General features: G+C 42.5%; 1 protein-coding gene across 1 annotated transcript in view; it reads left to right on the forward strand.

Annotated features, from left to right (window-relative positions):
• Positions 1-19,554, forward strand: part of Col6a5 (collagen type VI alpha 5 chain) — a 90,078-nt gene that overhangs the window by 67,790 nt on the left and 2,734 nt on the right. Inside the window, exons 35-39 of the mRNA XM_021639849.2 lie at positions 1,943-2,033; positions 4,643-4,839; positions 14,754-15,440; positions 16,756-16,852; positions 17,531-17,763. Coding sequence (XP_021495524.1) covers positions 1,943-2,033; positions 4,643-4,839; positions 14,754-15,440; positions 16,756-16,852; positions 17,531-17,763 — 1,305 coding nt within the window. The remainder of the gene's footprint in view (positions 1-1,942; positions 2,034-4,642; positions 4,840-14,753; positions 15,441-16,755; positions 16,853-17,530; positions 17,764-19,554) is intronic.

Consider the following 19,554-nt stretch of genomic DNA (forward strand, 5'->3'; position numbering starts at 1 on the left):
TCTCAGGCTGGACATTCAGCCCTCCTGATCAAAAATAACCCAGCTCCCAGATACCAGGAAATTGTGATGAAGAACCCTTTGTGTTAATCTGCCCAATATAAAATTAAATACCCGAGACAATTAACGTATAAAAAGGAAAGGCTTATTTTTTATCATACTTATGGAGTTTACTGTCCAGAGTCAAGTAGCCTGGTGCTTGAGCCTGCCGACGTATAGGGGAGAACAAATTTGCTTACAGCAGCGGCCAGGAGCAAGACAGAGAGAAGGGAAGAGGTCTTGGGACTCTTCCAAGGGTATTTCCCAATGACCTAGGTACCTTTCATTAGGCCCTACCTCCTAAAGAATAAGTCATCTCCCAGTAACCCTTCCCAAGAGAACAAGTCTTAACTCACGGACTTCTGAGGACATTTATCCAGACCATAGCACTGGCTTCTGGAAGATTCCAGAAAATGGAGCTGAGCACGTTCTGTCCAGGATTCTGGCAGGTTTAAAGGAAAACTCTGTATTTCCCTAGCATTGAAGGAATGTCTCCACACCACAGCAGGAATAGTGTCTTCAGGATAGATTCTCCACTGTACTCCCATCCTCTTGGGAATGTTAGATTATTGCCTTTAAAGTTGACGTGGTCTCACTCAGATGCCATAAAGAGAAATATATAAAAAAAAAATGCTTCCAATGCTTCCAAATACATTTTTATACCAACGCTTCCATTAGATTCGAGGGTTTTTATTAGTAACTCTTTCAGATGTGTACCCATGGATGTCACTCCGGTACACGCATCAAGGAACACCTGTACAGCAGACTGCAAGGTCATCGATAAACAACTTCTCATCTGAAAAAGACTCTTGCAAACACTCAGATTTCAGAACTTTGACTTCTGGACCCAGATGCATGGCCCTGGGCCCATCATTCCCCACACGCTGTTGTCCTTTGTGCCATCCAGATGGCTAGTAATGCAGTGATTTTAAAGACGAAAAATAACTGGGGCCTGGTCTTTCAGGGCCAGGAAGTGGCTTGGCAGTTGAGCAAAGCCGACTCCCAGCTTTCCTGCCTCCCTGAACCTAATTCATCTGTTGGAGTTATATGGCTGCTCTATCATCTTCTGTTCCTTCAGAACTTTTCCGCCCAAGTGCCAGCTCAGGTTCTCTGCATTTTCACTGTCCTGTATACAGAAGTAACTTCTGTGCCGTGATTCCTCTTTCCACCAATAGCCACTGTCAAACGCAACTGATCAGAGACATACTCTCATTTTAGACAAATTAAAAAAAAAAAAAAGTATCTCCTAGAACCAGAGAAATGAAACTACAGGGATTCTCTACAGGGATTCTTTCGTGCTTGAGTCTTGGATCTTCGATAACCAAGTGCCTTGTTTCATTAAAATTTGTTTTCCTGCATGAAAGGAAAAAATTACAGACCACAGTACTGTACAGCTTACAGACAGTACAGAAAAAGCGGAAAGAGATGTATTGTGTTGACAGTAAGTTAAAATCCTTTCTGCTACTCCCTTTCTCATAGGAAATCAGTGTTTATTGGTGCAGAAGCAAAGAAATAATATCATGTAATTAGATACCATCTTTTCTATGTTTGAGTTAGCAGTTTAAGTCTGGGGGAAAAGCCGTAGAGAATCAGAGTAGATTGTTTCTCAGGTTATGTTAGCATAGGCCCACACTCACGTGTCTCTGCATTGTAATTCACCCTTCCCTAAACACCCTGAGCCCTTCCCCATGATCCTAGTAATTCTCTGCACACTGAAACCCTCTGAGGCTCACATTGTGAATGCCATGTCTAGTTGCCAGTATTTTCCATTTTCACCGCAGCCAGATTCTCTTGACATGTGTTACTAACATTTATTTCTTGGAGAGGATTCCTGTTGGGGTTCTCTTTGCCTAGAAAACCCAATATCTGGTTTGGAAATTAAACTGTAACTTTGTTCTCTCCATAGGCGGATTCAATCAGTACCCACCGCCAGTGCTGGAGGCCGACTGCAGGAGCATCAATTTAGAGAGGGGAGATGCGCTGAGCCATGGCCTCGGGTGGGTAGGCAAGCGCTTATATTTACAAGCGCTTGTTAATTGACTGATGGGTGTATAACTGGCTGATGGCAGGTTGTTAGGCAAAGGAATCTGACAAGATCTCTGAGGCAAAGGCTTTTGGTGGATTCTGCTTTCCACGGCATTAGCCACACATCAAGTATGCTTTCCACTCTGAGGTTTTTTTTTTTTTTTTTTTTTTAACATTGCGAATTTCATTAAATCTTGCCTTTAAAGGCATGGCTTCCTCAGGAGTGTTTGATAAACTTTGACCCTGAAAAACAAACAAACAAAACCTTGCAGCTTATTCTCGAGCTTGCTGCCCAGAGCCTGAGGCTCCGCATTCTGGTTGCAGGAGATAGACCTGTCCCCTGTGTGAACTGTGCCTTCCATTTCCTTGGTAGTTTAGCAAGGACATGCCCATCAGCCAACCCCTTGGAAGGACAGGGCGGCATTAATGTCAAGTCGAGCAGTAGCTTTGCTTGAATAAGCTACAGACGCTTTTAAATAGGGCCCCAGACAAGATATGCTGTTAATTAAACTTGTGCAAACACAAGCCCAGCTGTAAATACCATAATACTTGTGATTCTTGCACAACCATTAAACCCAAACAACTACATACCAAATCTAAACAATCAGACAGAAACAGTCCCATGCTAACTTCATGTGATGAACGCTTTTGTTTATCTAAAGTTGAATATTTGAAGGCCAAAAATATATAATATGGTATATGCTGCAGATGTCCCTGGGCCCAGCTGGCCTTCATTGCCATGTGATAGCATGGCTTGTCACCACGGATTCACACACACACACACAAATACAAGACCGTCATCTCTTCAGTGTGTCACAGTGTCATTCGGCCTTCATGTGCTGTGACAATATTATTTCATATGTTACATCTATTTGTTCTGCCTCCCAGCTAAATAACACCAGTATTAAACACAACTGCAAATACTGAATTTAAAATGACATTATCAAGAATCTGCTTATGTTTTTCTGTTACCATCTAAATAAAAACATAATTCTAAAATATCACAACCCTTAAACTGTCAGTGTAAATGCTGGCCCCGTTTTAAGAGTCTCCTCTGTAACCTTGTTCCTCTCAGAACAGGGCTTTGTCCGTTAAGTGACTATTTTCTATGGTAATTGGTATCAGTCTGAGGTTATTGCAGCGGCTGGTTGATGAATGACTTCCTCATCATTTATTGACAAGTCTATGCAAATCAGGCTTGGCTTGCTCTGAAGGAACACTTCCTAGGTTATAAGTGAACACGAGGAAAGGAACACTACAATCAAATGAATCATTTGATTGAAGAGAATTTAGAATTTTCACCGCCCACTCTTCTCTTTCCTGTGTAGGTATGTGTGGACACATGTATGTTCATAAGTGGGGGTGCCATGTACATATGTGTATGTGGAGGTCAGAAGGCCTTGGTGCTACTCCTCGGGAATCATCCACCATGGGTTATGGCTTTGTTTTGGAGCCAGGGTCTCTCACAGGCCTAGAGCTCACTGAGCAGGCTGCGCTGGCTGTCTGGCTGGAGAGCCCCAGTGATCCACTCATCTTTTCCTCTTCATGCTTGGATTCCAATCAAAGGCCACCATGGTCATCTTTCTCACGTCGACTCTTAGGGATCAAATTCGGGTCTCGGTGGTTATAAATCAGGCACTTTCACACATGGTATATACTCACTCATATAGACATATACTATAGGATAAACCTACTAAAATCTGTACACCTAAAGAAACTAATCAAGAGGGAGGACTCTGGCTAAAATGCTCAATCCCCACTCTGAAAGGCAAAGAGGATGGACACCAGAAGAAGAAGAAAACAGGAAACAAGTTAGGAGCCTCCCACAGAGGACCTCTGAAAGGCTCTGCCCTGTAGACTATCAAAGCAGATGCTGAGACTTATGGCCAAACTTTGGGCAGAATGCAGGGAATCTTATGAAAGAAGTGGGAAATAATAGAGCTGGAAAGGACAGGAGGTCCACAAGGAGAGCAACACAACTAAATAATTTGAGCACAGGGGTCTTTCCTGAGACTCATACTCCAACCAAGTACCATGCATGGAGATAACCTAAAACCCCTGCACAGATGTAGCCCATGGCAGTTCAGTGTCCAAGTGGGTTCCATAGTAATGGGAACAGGGACTACTTCTGACATGAACTGATTGGCCTGCTCTTTGATCACCTCCCCTTGAGCTGGGGAGCAGCCTTACCAGACCACAGAGGAAGACAATGCAGCCACTCCTGATGAGACCTAACAGACTAGGATCAGAAGGAAGGAAAAGACCCCCCGCAACACACCAGTGGACCTGGGGAGGGGAGTGTGTGGAGAAGGGAGAGGAAGGGAGGAATTGGGAGGGGAGGAAGGAAGGAACTAGAGGGGGGATACAAAATAAATAAAGTATAATTAAAAAAATAAAAAAGAATAAAAGAATTGGAAAGAAAAAAAATAAATCAGGCACTTTACCAACTGAGCTGTTACCACCTTTTCTTTTAATAACGAGTAAAGAAAGTACATTAAAATGCATAGGTAATAAATTTGCATCTTTCCCACTTATTTGGACTCAGCAAAAACTTAATTTTTCTTCATCTATTGACTACTAGATTGCATGAGGTTTCTGCAAGCAAAAACAGCCTTGCTGGTCAAGGGCTGAGTGCCGGGAAAGACTCATCTTTTCTGTTGGAAGGTCATGGAGGGGACCGTTTGGTTTACATTCCAAACCAAATGCTCGAGGCGCATAAGTTGGTGAGTCACTATGGAACTGAGCTGGGATCTGCAGCGACAGCAAGTCTCACTTCCGGTAAGAACATGAACCAACGATGGAGTCTGTTAGGTCGTCAGGTGCCTTGTCCTCTAGTACTAGTAGAGAATTAGTATGAATTAAGGCTGGCACCTGAAGCAATTTAGGATGCTGGGTCCAGTGGCTGTTCTCCCAATGGAAGCAGGGAACATGACAGGCGCCACTCAGGGAATCACTGCACAAGTTCTCAGAAACGTCCATGGTGAGCATGACGAAATTAGAGCACAGAATTTAGAAGGTTGGTATGGCACAGAACAAGAAAATAAGAGAGCATCAGAGCAACGAGTAGACTGAAACTCCTTTAACACTTGGCCTGGCCATTGTCCCAGAATTTGTGCTCACACAGAAGGTTTAAATTTTACTTTAGAGATATGCAGAAGTGACAGAGCGTGAAACTCCTACATGGCTTACTCTAGACATTTTAATGTCCATATTTGAATAGCTCAAAACTAACATGTAAGATAATAAATACATCGGATACATAAAGATTTCTGTATTTTCACCTGAAAGAGTGAGGGATTGAAGAGGAGGCTCAGTGGCAAGGAGCATTCGTTGTTCTTTCTTGCAGAGGACCTGAGTTCTATTCCCAGCACCCACATGGCCGCTCACAACCACCTGTAATTCCAGTTTCAGAGGATCTGATTCCCTCCTCTGGCATCCAAGTGCAGTGTACAAACATGATGCAGAGACATACATGCACACAAAGTACCCGTACACAGAAAAAAGAAAAACAATCAGATACATATTTAAATATAAGAAATGTGAAATTCCAAACAGATGACTGAGCCATTCAAACTATGCATCTTGAATCTTCCAAAATAACCATTTGGCCAAAATGTTGACATTCTAAGTATTGCATCTGATGTATCATTTGCATAACTAGAGCGTGCAAATATAAAAGAAAAAAGGGTGAATTTCACACTATAGCATTGATTCTCAGCAACTTCCTGGATAGCTCTTCTCCCCCCAACCCCTGCCTTAGATTTAATACTTGGGTCATCATAAATATTTTGGAAATATAAACATTTGATCTTTACTTTTAAAATTGCCAAGCTAGCTTTTGTAAAAATCTGTAATGAAGAATTAAAAGGTCAGTACTATTAGTTGAAAAATAAGATGTATTGGCTTCATAATGGAGAGTCACAGTGAAACCTGGGCATGTGTCATCGCAGGGTGTCTGTGTATAGAGCCTGTATGTGATTTCACTAGAAACAGCTTTAAACTTACATAGGCATGGCCTGAACAAGAGATTTTTAGACGCCTGCTCTTTTAAAATGGGTGCAGTTGCTTGTTCACTTAATGCCATACAGATCACAATTTTCTTCAAGGCACAGGAATCCATTCTCATCAGGCTTATAAAGAAGAATAAAATGCATTTTGGCAGAGTGTTAGAGTGGGGAAGTGTTGTTCGTGATAGCTTTGTTAGAGGTGAACATTTGCAAGTCCTGGAAATGGATCAGGAAAAGCAGACGAGAGAGACGGAAGAGAGAGAGAGAGACTTCATTGCAGCCATCATTTCTGACACAATGGCAGTGATTCAAGAAGGAAAGAAAGGCTTTTCCTCTGGCTTTCCAGATATCTGAAAAATCAAGACAAAGCTTGTAGCCATTGTGACATTCAGTTAGTTTGATTGAGGAAACTGTTCATGTCTCTACCAGGAGAATAAAAAGTAAATGGTCACCCCACCAAAGTTCTGAAGCATTCGGGGATTCTCATGGAGGACTGTGTAGGTTGTGGTGGCCTGGGAATGGTGCTTCAGACCTGGGGTGTTATGTTTACTTCTTTATTCCATGAATAAGTTGGAGCCTTAAATCATGTTCTTGGTCTGTCTGTCTGTCTCTTCCGTTCCCTTCCGTTCCCTTCCTTCCCCTCTCCCCTGCTTCCTTTCTTTTTCCTTCCCTTGCCCTTCTCTCTCAAATCATGCATAGCCAGTTACCAAAAACTACTAAGAATTTTCTGTATGATGTTCCGTCCTTTCTGGGGTCAGTTGCGATTTCAAACTCTTAGTCACTGAGAGATGAGCCTTGATAAGCTCCAGATGCCTGGTATAAATTAGCTGATAACTTTGATGAGCGTCTCCATATGCTATGCTCATTACTCGTTTAAAATTCCTGCAGCGGATGGCTGTCCTTGACTGGAGAGGCTTGAGGGAAAGTCAGCAGTCTTAACCATTTAAAAATATCATAGTTTCTGCACCCCGTGGGCCGGCAGCAAACTGTCACCCTCTTCCACAAGACACCCAACCACTGCCTGTCTTTGCGACCTAGCCTCTCCCTCTACCTGCCCTGGCTTGCCCTGGGCTCATCCTCATCCTCACTGTATGGGGCTTTATGGATTTCTATAAGGTCTCTAGTTTGAGAGCCACTGTGCAATTGACTCTCACAGTGACTCAGTCAATCATTAGTTTGGGGAGTGGAGCCCCCAGAGTGATGACTTAAATTGTTTGTCTTGTTTGTTTGTTTTTGTGAGTGTGTCGCAGCAACCATTGTGCCTGTATGTGGAGCTTGAGGAGAACCTGGCAGGAGCTGGTTTCCCTCACACCATGCGGGTTCTGAGGATTTAACTGCGATGTCTGGAGACCTTTTTTGTAGTCACACTGAAGGGTGACCCTGGCGTCTGGTGTGAGGAGAGGCCAGCAGCATCTGCATCTGTTCGTTGCTGTCCCCATCAGTGCTTCAGGACATTATTTTTTTTTTTTTTAAATCCTCAAAGGCATCATAGGGTGATAATAAAATCTGAACATAAAACTTCAAAAACGGTACCAAACTGAGCTCTTTTCAGTGTTAAGTACATTCTTTGTCTTTCCCATAGGCATATTGGTTTTCATAGCCTTATTTGATCGTGTGTCCTGCACTTTCACGTGATAGTATGTCTAATACTGTCCACTTGGCTGTAAACTCCACTCTGATTTTTCTAAACACTCTCACAATGTCCCCTTCAACGAAAGGATATATTTAGCTGCTTCCTCTTCTTGAACATGTGGTTCGAGTCTAATTCTTTGCTCTCACATACTCACCTTGAACGTACATGTGCATAAACCTACCCTGCACTGGAGGGCAGAATCGGCTTCTGAGCCGTCCCTGGAGTGCCAGTTAGCTGATGTTCTGCTGCCACAGAAGCCTCTGGCCGTCTTCGTGTGTGCTGTGCGGCTGGTGGTGGCGCCACGATCACTCACAACTGATGGACTGTCTGCAGTTACCAAACCTGAAAAGAAGTTAAACTGCATCATTATTTTGGAGAGTAATTTTCAAACAATTTTGGTGGTATAATCCTTGTGTTTAAACTTTTAAATTTTTTTTTTTAAAGCTTGCTTATAATAAACTCACCTAGAGACATACGGAACAACTTCATTAAAACCAAAGAAAGGGTCAGATTGTGGCTGGTCTGAGTGTAGTGGTTCCCACAGGACGCAGTGATTTTCCTTGGTAAACCAGTCTTTTTCTGCTTATTCTTGCTTCAGAGCACAAGATGGTTCATAAGTGATGTTCTAACAATTAAAGAGCCACCTAGAAAAGAAAAAAAAATCAAGGCCGAAAGGAACATTTGTCCCATTTTCGGGAGAAAGGATAAAAAAATCTGTTTTAAACAGTTATTTCTATGTAAAAGAGAAGAGACTCTCACACAGCAAAGCTAGACTTGTTTCTCCTTGGCATGTTAATGGCATGCAGCGATGTGCGCACTCTGTGCCTCCCTCCCCTGCCTTCCCAGCCCTAGAGTCCTAGCCAATGACCTCACCAGAGAGAAGGGAGGACAGGCCTGGGCTGCTGATATGAAATGGAGAGATTCGTAAAGTGCTGCCAAGTCCTCTGCAGATAAAGGCTGCATAAATTGTCATATCTGAGGCCTGTATGCATGTGTCTGTAAGTTAGGCCAACAGGTTGCGTTTTTTTTATTATTATTTTTTAATTCTTCTTTTCTTATCAAAATTCTGCAGAACTTACCATTACATACAGGATTTTTGTAACCTAGGAGTTTTCTTCTTGTTTACTTGTAAAGATTAAATTTGTGTAGTGCCTTGGATACATTGTGAACTATGTAACCTATTCCATCCACCCCTCACCCCTCCAAACCTTGTGAGATTGTAGCAGAGTAACATGGTGGTTTATAGAGGGAAACTGAGGCATGGAGAAGAACTGGGGTCAATGAAGTAACCACAGGCAGAAAAAAAAGACTCAAACTCCTAAGAACTGTCATAACTACTCCTCTGCTAATGCCCACTGGAGGAAAAGGAAAGCAAAATTTTATTTAATTTATGCCATGACTTACTTTTAGAAGAAAGTATTTTGCCATGGCTTCTGCAGAAGGAATACCAATAGACGGGAGACAACTTTCTTCAAATCAGGTCCCTGGGTTTGTGTGCACTTTGACCTTGGAGAGTGTGTGCCTTACTCTTTCTGCTCTGCCCTGTTGTTTGGGGACTCATTCTTCTGAAGGAGTCAGTCACTGAGACAGATCTGGGATTAAGTCCTGCCTCTACTTATAGGATTTTATTTCTTGGCTAAATCCTTGGCCATCTCCAAGCTTAAGTCTGCTTGGGTGTGAGATGGGAGTAACAGAAATTCCAATCTAAGTCTAAATGGAAGATTTAATGAGAGAAGACATAGGTAGAGCTGAACTCCAAACCCAAAGTGGATGGAAAACTCAGTGTTGTACCAGAAAGCAGAAACAGAAGAAAGCACTGTCGACTTCATGAGTTGAATGTTGAGAAAATGTTGAGCTTGAAAAGTGCCAGCTATACAGGGCTCTAAGAGCTGCCTCAGTGGTGAAGAGTATTTGCTGCTCTTTCAGAGGACTTGGGTTTTGTTCTCAGCAGTACACAGTGGCTCTCGATAATCCAGTTCCAGGGGGATCCTACCCCTTCTGGCTTCTGTGAGCAGCAGGCATGCATGTGGTGCATAGACATACATGTGGGAACACACACGCACACACGCACACACGCACAAAAGAAGGTAACATTCTTTTAAAGAGAAAAATATCAGGTAGTGTCACATGACTCGGACCCAATACATAAGTTAGCCTCAGCTTTATGTACCACTTATTAAAAACAAAACAAAACATGGCTGAGATGTGTGGTGATGGTGCACATCTTTAATCCCAACATTCAAGGGACAGAAGCAGGCAGATCTCTGTGAGTTTGACGCCAACCTAGTCTAAAGATTGAGTTCCAGGACAGCCAGGGCTACACAGAGAAACCCTGTTTAGAAAAACGAACAAACAGATAAACAAACACCAAACCACCACCACCACCACCAACAACAACAACAAAAAAAAACAAAATAAAACAAACAAACAAAAAGATAAAAAAAAGAAAAGAAAAATCCGTGGCTAGTTTTGGCACTGGTTAAATTGCAAGACAGCCCGCTAGATAACTCACGGATGTCTTGAGATTTTCCACAAGTGTCATGACAGACAGCAGCGCTGACTCACAGCTCACTGATCTAGTCCAAGGGGCTCCTGCTCCTATGATGCTCCCTGCTTTCTCAATTTCCCTTCCACACCCAGCTCCCCCATACTTGGCTCTATGTTGTACATCTTTGGCTAAAGTTAGGCTAGTCTCAGGGGGCTACTTCCTTGGAAACCTGACCGTATGATTCATTCCATCCAAGCCTCCCGCTCTGTCCTTTCAACTAAGTTCTTCCACAGAACTGACACGGAGGATTTAGTTCTGTTGATATTTTGAGAGAATGTAGAGCGTTGTTTTATTTAGGCCTCTGCCAGGTTTTCTTAAAGGAGAAATACCTTAGAAGCCCGAGTCTCCCCAAATAACATGAATTTAGACTCAAAATAGAACAATCCTACCTCGTGTTGGACTAAATTTTAGAGTTTTCAAGGCACAGCCGTCTATATTTAGTTTCTTTGATTTTCACGAAAATCTAAGTAGAGGTGAAACCTATTTTTAGTGATTTCTTGTAGGTGGTTTGTGCCTCTTTAGAAAAGGATCTGTATCTGAGGACTTGGTGGGGGATACGATTGTAGCTCATTTGTAAAAAGAAAACTAAAAAAGAGACGGTGATATTTCTAGGCATGCGTGGGAAAACACTTTACTTCCCTGGCCAGGAAGTCCTTTCCTCTTCTACCACAGCATCTACGAAATTGCGTCCTCCATGTTTCTGAAAGTGTGCTAGTTGGTCCTTTAAAAAACTGAGAAACGGCAGCTGGAAATCAGAGCTCTCAGGGATAACACAGGTAACGGTGAGTGAGGTCTAGAACTGTAAACGCCCAACAGCAGAAACACCTGTTGCATCTCTCGAGTACTGTGGCTGGGAATTTCAGAGACGGTTTGCTGGTGACGTACATCATGTGGCACTGACAGCAACCAGTATGAAAAGACTCCTGGCACCGTCTTCACTTCATGTCTGCTGATTAACGGTTTAGTCAGGGCTTCCACCTGGACCCAAAGTTCAGCAAGAACCTCAGACTGGGGTTCCTGGTGGGGAATGTGAGTCCTGCACCTTCCAAACAAGTTTATGAGGTGCCAAATCCTATCATTTGCTGTAAATGTACTCGTGTGCCCAGTTCACAGAGGAGGGCATTTGATGTCCTGCTCAAACATTCTTTGCCTGATTCCTTCCAGGGTATTTCACTGATGGGAGCCAAGGTGACAGCTAGTGAGCCCTACAAATCTTCACCCCACAGTGCTGGGGTTAACGGGTGCAGCCGCATTCAACTTTTTACCTGGGTGCCGGGACCAAAGCTCAGATCCTCAGACCAGCACACCAGGAGCTTTTACCCGCCGAGCCATTTCTCCAGTGCTCAGCTAGCATTGGTGGAGATAAAAACCACAGCGTTAGAAGGGAAAGTATACCAGATAGGAGGGTAAGGTCAGGCAGTAAAAGAAAAAAAAACAAAAAAACAAAACAAACAAACAAAAAAAAACAGTGGTGCACTTGAAAATATAGCAATAGAAATCACTCAAATGAAGAAAGGTCAAATAATTAGAATTTAAAAAAAATCAGTGAGTTTCTATGTTCTATCCCAATAACTGGTAGAAAAAAAACCCTACAGCACAGGCACATGGTAGATTTTTAGTAACATTATCAGCTAATGTAACCTAGTTGGCACTTCTAGAGCATTCCGCCTGAGAGCAGAAGGCACATTCTTTTGAAGTGCTCACGAAATACTTGCCAAAATAGACCATACTGTGGGCCACAAAACAATGCTCAAGAATTTTAAAGGATTCAAGTCATAGTAAGTATGTTTTCTGACCCAAATAGAACAAAAGTAAAAAACCATTAGCAGAAAGAGCTTTCAAAAATCCCAAACATTTAGAAAACAAATAAAACACTTTACCATAATCCATAGCCAAAAATGAAATCAATCAATAAATTAGAAAGTATTTTGGAAGGCATAAAAATAAAATCAACATTCGAGAGTCTTTGAGAGCACGGTGATAAACGAATTTTGATATTAAAGGCTCATGCTGGTAAAAAAAAAAAGAATGGCTTCAAAGCAGTGACCTCAATTTCCATTTTAAGAAGCCAGAAACAGACAGACAAGCAATCCCAGAGTGAGCAGAAAAAAGCAATAACATTTAAGAATTCAATGAACAAGAAATGAGGAAAATTGGTAAGGCCAAGAGTCAGATCTCTGAGATCAATAAAATTGATAAAGCTATAATCAGATTCACCAGGAAAACTGGACACAAATAACCAGCGCTAGCAAAGAGAGAGGAGGCATCTTCCGTATGCTACAGCTTTCATAAGGGTAACAAGGGAAGGTAATAAGCCATTTTTGCATATAAATTAGACACAAATTTCTTACAATATGGAAATCCCCACAGTTCATTCAAGAAGAAATAACATAACTAGCTTGTCAAAATGATTGAATTGGTACTTGAAGTCTTCCCATGATTTTACTACAACCTCAACAAAACTTCTGAGGAATGATGGATAACATACATTTATTTATTTATTTATTTATTTATTTATTTATGTTTTTTGAGACAGGGTTTTTCTGTGTAGCCCTGAATGTCCTAGAACTTGCTCTGTAGACCAGGCTGGCCTCAAACTCAGAGATAAGCCTACCTCTCTCCCTCCTGAGTGCTGAGATTAAAGGTGTGTTCTACCATCACCTGGCCATAAATATCAATTCTAGACAAACTTTTCTAGGGAATTTAAGGGAAAAGACTGTTTATTAGCTCATTCTTTGACGCCAAGTTACTTTGATGCCAAAAAAAAAAAACAAAGAAATTATATGAAAGTAAAACTATATATGACCTTTTGTTAAAAAAATAGATTTATTTACTTTTGTTTATGGATATTTTATCTTCATGTATGTACGTATGTATGTGCATAATGTATGTCCTGGTACTAGTGGAGAGCAGAAGAGGGTGTCATATTCTTTGGATCTGGAGTACAGATGGCTGTGGTCCGCCATGTGGGTGCTGGGCATTGAACCTGGGTCCTTTGCAAGAGCAACAGGTGCTTTTAACTACTGAGTCAATTTCTCAAGCCACTAGACTCTCTCTCTCTCTCTCAAAAGGATCTCACTATGTAGCTTGGCCTAAGACTCATTCTGTAGACCAGGCTGACCTTGAACTCACAGAGATCTGCTTGCCTCCTGAGTGCTAGGATTAAAGGCATACACTACCACACCTGGCCTAGGCCACCATTCTTGATTAATATAGATGCAGAAATTACTCTTGAAAGTGACTTAGCAAGTCAAATACAAGAATAGACAAAGGGGTAGTGTGGATTTGCCTCAGGAATGCAGGGCTCATTGATCATTCAAAAATTATCCAAAAAAGCATTTTCAATATGAATAAAATCACTTGTGGTAATCATGTTTGATGAATTTTATTTTGATATTGAGTTTTATAGAATTAATCTTTTCTTTTCTTTTCTTTGGTTCATTCATTGTTTGGAGGATTAAATAAAACACTAACTATGCAAGTTCCTAGTGACAGATTGAGCAGAAATAGGAATCAACAGTTAGAAAGCTGCTTATTGTTCTTCCAGAGAGGAAACGAAAAGGCCATCTACTTACTGTCTTACAGAGCTGATGATTCTCCACACATACCTCCCTCCAGCTTTCCCAGGAGTATAGAAAGCTTTCATAATCACACAGATTTAAAGCAATGTCATTTGGAGTGATGGTTGGCAGCAAATATCTTGCATCAGCATGTAAACTGAGGGGGGTGGAGAGATGGCACAGGGGAAAAGGTGCCTGCCTTGCAAGCAGTAGGACCCCAGACAGATCCACAGAACCCCTAAAAGCTGCACGTGACAGCATGCAGATGGAACACCAGTCCTGGATGCGGGTGGGGTGGGAAGCACGGGATGGAGAGAGGTGGATCCCAGGCCTCCCAAGACAGCCAGTCAGTCTGGCTGCAAAACTAAGGGTCATGTCTTACACAACAGCAAATCTCTAAAGTCAATACGGACTGGTAGCTGCTCTCCTGATGCTGGTTCATGGATGAACCTTTTATTTACACATCCCTGCAAGCACGAGAGTTGTAACTTTGACAAGCTGTACTTGCTCTTGTGTTTACTCCTTGTAATTAAATATTCAGTAGGTGTGAATATATGCTGTAGGCTTTGTAACCACGTGGAAGCACCAAAAATAGGCTTATGTTTGTCTTCTGGCATTAAGATATTTTGGGGTCAAATCAGTCATTTTAGAAAAACCTGAAGTTGGCAGCAAGTAGATTTCTTATGTGACAACATGTGTCAAATGGAATTAGCTCTCTGTCCTGCCCTAAGCAAAGGCAGATCTGAAGACTGCATCTTGGAACAGGGACTTAGATTCATCAGTGATATCTGCTGTTTGTATTGATCTACTGTTGCATTGATTAGTGGTGTCTTCCATGCTGTGGGAATGAAGAATAGTAACACCCCTGCCTCGTGTCTACATTTATGTTTTCGAGTTTCAGGTTAGCTCATTCACTAAGAGTGACTCAAGTTATTCTGTTGCAGAGCCCGACAGCCGTGGCAGAAAAGAACTGGGTCTTGCTGACGAGCCTGGGGATGCTTCTCTTCAAGAATATTACATGGATGTGGCTTTCCTCATAGATGCTTCTCAAAGAGTAGGACATGATGAGTTTAAGGAAGTGAGAGATTTTATAACTTCAGTGCTGGATTACTTTCATATCACCCCAGCTCCGCTGACCTCTGTCTTAGGAGACAGAGTGGCTGTCCTGACCTACTCTCCTCCAGGCTATCTGCCAAACGCTGAAGAATGCCCAGCCTACCTGGAATTCGATTTGCTCACTTACAGCACTGTACACCAAATGAAACATCATCTCCAAGAGTCTCTTCAGCAGCTCAATGGAGACATTTTTATCGGGCATGCCCTTCAGTGGACAATTGACAATGTCTTTGCAGGAACCCCCAACCTGAGGAAAAACAAAGTTATCTTTATAGTAACTGCTGGTGAAACTAACCCTTTAGACAAAGAAGTTTTAAAGAATGCATCTCTGAGAGCCAAGTGCCAAGGCTATTCCATATTTGTATTTTCCTTTGGTCCTGTACACAATGACATGGAGTTAGAAGAATTAGCAAGCCACCCTCTAGATCATCACTTAGTCCAGCTTGGCCGGACACACAAGCCAGATTTGGATTATATCATCAAGTTTGTCAAGCCGTTTGTTTATTCAGTCAGACGTAAGTCACTCAAGCGTCTCTCCTTTACTGTCTTATTGATGCCTCTGCATGCAGCCTTCGTAGTCAAATGTATCTTATTTTTAGAAGACAGTAATGGGCTGTAAACAGGAGGCAGCGGAAGAATCTCAGAGGAAAGTCTTGTTGAGTTTGGCCATTGCTGCTCTCAAAGTTTCAGACAGGAGATCCCCAAATATGCGAAGGGTTTCCTTTTAAGCCTGACTTCTGAACATTTATTAAATGTTTGGTTCTCTGAATTGGCTAACATCAGCTAATCTTCAGCATATCCCCCAAAGGGAAGAATTCAGATTCCATTTCTATAAAGGAAATTCAGGTATATTAAATAAATTTCTCAAAAGCTTGTAATTCATCTCTGGCAAATTCTAGACTCAATCCCCTACATTCTGGCCCTAAGACTGTGCTCTTTTCTATTAAACTACACTTCAGTTACTAAAACCTTAGTGAAGCATACAACTATGATAAATAAAAACCCCACTGCTGCTATCCTTCACCTTTTCTAAGGACATCTGGTCTACCTGTCATTATTAACCATCCTTGGTTCTGACTTGAATTCTTATGACTCATGGGTACAGATATTTTCCATTGCCTCTGTTCAAGACATCTAGATTAAGCGCAACCACATAGAGATTTGAATGTTATCATCCTACTACAGCACCCTGAGAGTAGCTGCTCTGACTTTTACCCTTGGCATTGTCATTTTAGACAGAGGTATGGAGTAGTCCAAGTTCTTAGAGCATCAAACAAGCCCTGGCCTGTGCTGGGAATCAGGGGCAGAGCAAAAGCCATATTGTTTGGTTATCTGCAGTGGCTGGGGGCTTTCTGGGATTTTCCAGGATTTTAGGGGTCCTGGCACACACACAATCCCAGGACTCAACTTATAGTTAGTAATCATGAAAATTAGGTGATATATTTACCAGTGAGTAAAAAACAGTGTCTTCTTTCAACCCCAAGGTAGAAATAAGGAAGGCAACTTGAAAGCCAACAGAGCCTATTAGGAGGAGTCTCCATTCCTGGGGTGTGAGAGAGAGGGGGAAATAGGTAAAAAGAAAAATTCAGAGATGTCCTTGAATTGTATCACAGGACATAGGGACTTTTAATTCAATTATTGCTGTACCTCATTGACTTGGCAATAACAAGGTCTTTCAATACCAGTGTGCTGACGTAGCCAAGTCCCTTAGAAAGATTAATTTGTTTTTGAAGAGTCTTCCATCTCCAGGAAAAGTTGAACTGACTTTTTGGGTAATATCCATTATGTGGGAAGGTAAAAACTGGACTGAGAATTCCACTCTGTCTCCAGGTGCCATCAACAAATATCCCACCAGAGACCTGCAAGCCAAGTGTGCTAATATCACCTTTGCCCAACCAGAGGATACTGGCACAGACGACAGCGTATTGTGAGTTAAGAAATTTCAGATGTGGGAAGTGTGGCCCAGGAAACAGTCCTTAAGAATGTGAAGGGATAGCTAGTTTGGTGGTAGTGGGTCATTATCCAAGAACGTGAAGTGAATGACATTTCCTTTTCAGAACGCAGGATTTGGGCTATGCAAGGGTGTTTTTAAATGTGTTGATGATTGCATCGCTGGCTAGCAGAAGACAGAATACAATCTATATTATAAAAAACCACATTTTATATGATGAACAACCACATCTGTTGCTTTTATTAAAACTATCTCATATTGATAATGACATAGTGCAACTCAGATTGACTAGTGCCAAAGTGATATCAGAGGTTGGAAGGAAAACATGACAAAGAAAGCATGTTCCTTTCAGAAAGCGCAAGACAGAGTTGCAGAGCCGATTCTGACTGCAAAACCCTGAGTCCCCAACAAAATTTTAGCAATGAACACAACATTGGGTTTGGAATCCTAAACCTCTGAGACAAATGCATGTTGAATTCTCTCTTGGAATATTAGAAAATTGCCCCTGTATCACATTTCATCCACAAGCCCCGTTAGGAAGATTCCTATCATGTGCACAAGATGGATTTCTATTCTAGGATATGGCTATATTTGCATTTAATCTTACAAGGGACTTGGCCTAACCACTTTAATTCCTTTTCTCCTTCACCCTAGCTTCATCCCTGAGGTGTACAAAATCGAGGCAGGAGACAGCGAGCTGTTTGGAGACTTGGGTTCTCAGGAGCAGCATCTCTTCCTACTGGGGGACAATCACGGCAACCATTCAGGGACCACAGCTGATTTGATCCGGGAGTTGTACACGCTCTTCTCCTCTGGGGAACTGATGGTGAATGATGAGGAAGAGCCACCTTCAGAAGAAACTGTAGCTCCCGTGAATGACAAACGAGGTAATTGCTGAAGACCCTGAAGTGCTTTTGTCCAGTGGTCCTTTCCCCTGGGGGTTGAGAAGCACGGTGGCAAGGAGAAATGATAATAAAGAAATAAAAGTGGACACTGCTTATCCAGGAATACAGGGAACTCCCTGAGATAAGAGGACAAGGGAGATAAATCTCAGAGCGGTAGGAGGGGGGTTGGTTGTGTTCAGAGCAACCAGAGAAGAAAGTGGCTTCAAAGATTTGATGCAGAGTCAGGGGGCTGGGAAGCAGGGGCCGTGAACAAGACCACAACCTTCTGGGAAGGCAGGAGCTCCACCCTGGGGCGGGTGAGGAGCCTCCTGACTCCGAACGCTCCAGGTCTGCCTTTGTAACCCAAGCTCTCCTGCTGTGAGATGTTGCCTCTTTGCTGAGCCATGATTTCAGTGGTACCCAGAGAGGTCAAGACGGTTGTGATTCTGAGATGAATGTGGGGGCTAAGGGCAGCTTCTTATCCTTGAGTGGGAGGTAGTTATGGATCTGTGGCTAAAGAGGAACTGAGGAACAGAGAGCAGTAATCTACTGAGAACTCCAGGGCAGCCACCCGGAGTCCTGCTATGCTCCAGGGTCTTGTGGGAAATTATGTTATACTATAAATACTTATGGACCACAGTGAAGTTAGAAATATGACTCTGTAATTTTTCTACATTGTTTCACTGGCTAGCTTTGAATTCCAACTTGACACAGGCTAGATTCATTTGGAAAGAGAATTTCCATGAAGAAAATGCCATCACAGATTGGCCTGTAGGTAGACCTATGGGGCATTTTCTTAAGCAGTGATTGATGTGGGTAGGGAGCAGCTCACTGTGCACAGGGCCAACCCTGGGCAGGTGATCCTGGGTGCCAGGAGAAAGCAGGCTGAGGGAGCCATGAGGAATACACCAGTAAGCAGTACTTCTCCACAGCCTCTGCTTGAGTTCCTGCCCCGAGGTTCCTGATCTGTTTTTCCTTCCTGATGTACTATTACCTGGAAGAGTAAGATGAAAGAAACCCCCCCAAGTTGGTTTTAGTAATGGTGTATTACAGCAATAGAAACCTTAAGTAAGTTAATTGTATAAACCCAATACAATTTATATGCATGTATGTGTGTGTGTGTGTCTAAAAGAGAATGTATACATATTCACCAAAAGTCATATACTAGACTATGTATAACAGCATTTTTTGCATGGTAGCCGAGAACAAAATCACACTCCATACCAATGAAGTAATTATCTGAGGGTGAGGCACAGTTAGTATTATTTACAAAGCTCGTTAGGTGGTTCAAGCATATGGTCAAATTTGGAAAGCACTGCCGTGGTGAATCCTGATTGAATCATTCCTTCTGGATGTCTCCGGGCAGTTTTGCTGCTGAAAATGATCCGACTGGTAGAATCTGACCCTGGCAACATCGGCACCAGAACTCACTGGAAATGCAGATCCTCAGATCCCAGCTCAGACCTGCTGAACGGAAACTCTGGTGATGAGAATTACAGACCAGTGTTTGAGAGCCACCCACGCAGTGGTGTAGATTCTGAGTGTGAATCTGCTCCCCCCCTCCTTTTTAAATAGGAGCCCTTCCACTAGGTAGCTACAGTGTACACAATCCCATGCTTCTGGGAAACTGCTGACAGGCAGGCCACGTTTGCAGGAGATTTCACCGAGTTTTTGTGGGGGTAGTCAATAAGTCCGAGAGTGTAGCTATAATCAAAGCCGTCCAACCTCGGAATACTGTATGAGCGACCCCCTCACAGAGCTGGTGTCCAGTGCCCACCGTGGAAGCGGTCATTG

The sequence above is a fragment of the Meriones unguiculatus genome, chromosome 6, assembly GCF_030254825.1.
Source record: "Meriones unguiculatus strain TT.TT164.6M chromosome 6, Bangor_MerUng_6.1, whole genome shotgun sequence".
Classification (NCBI taxonomy): domain Eukaryota; kingdom Metazoa; phylum Chordata; class Mammalia; order Rodentia; family Muridae; genus Meriones; species Meriones unguiculatus.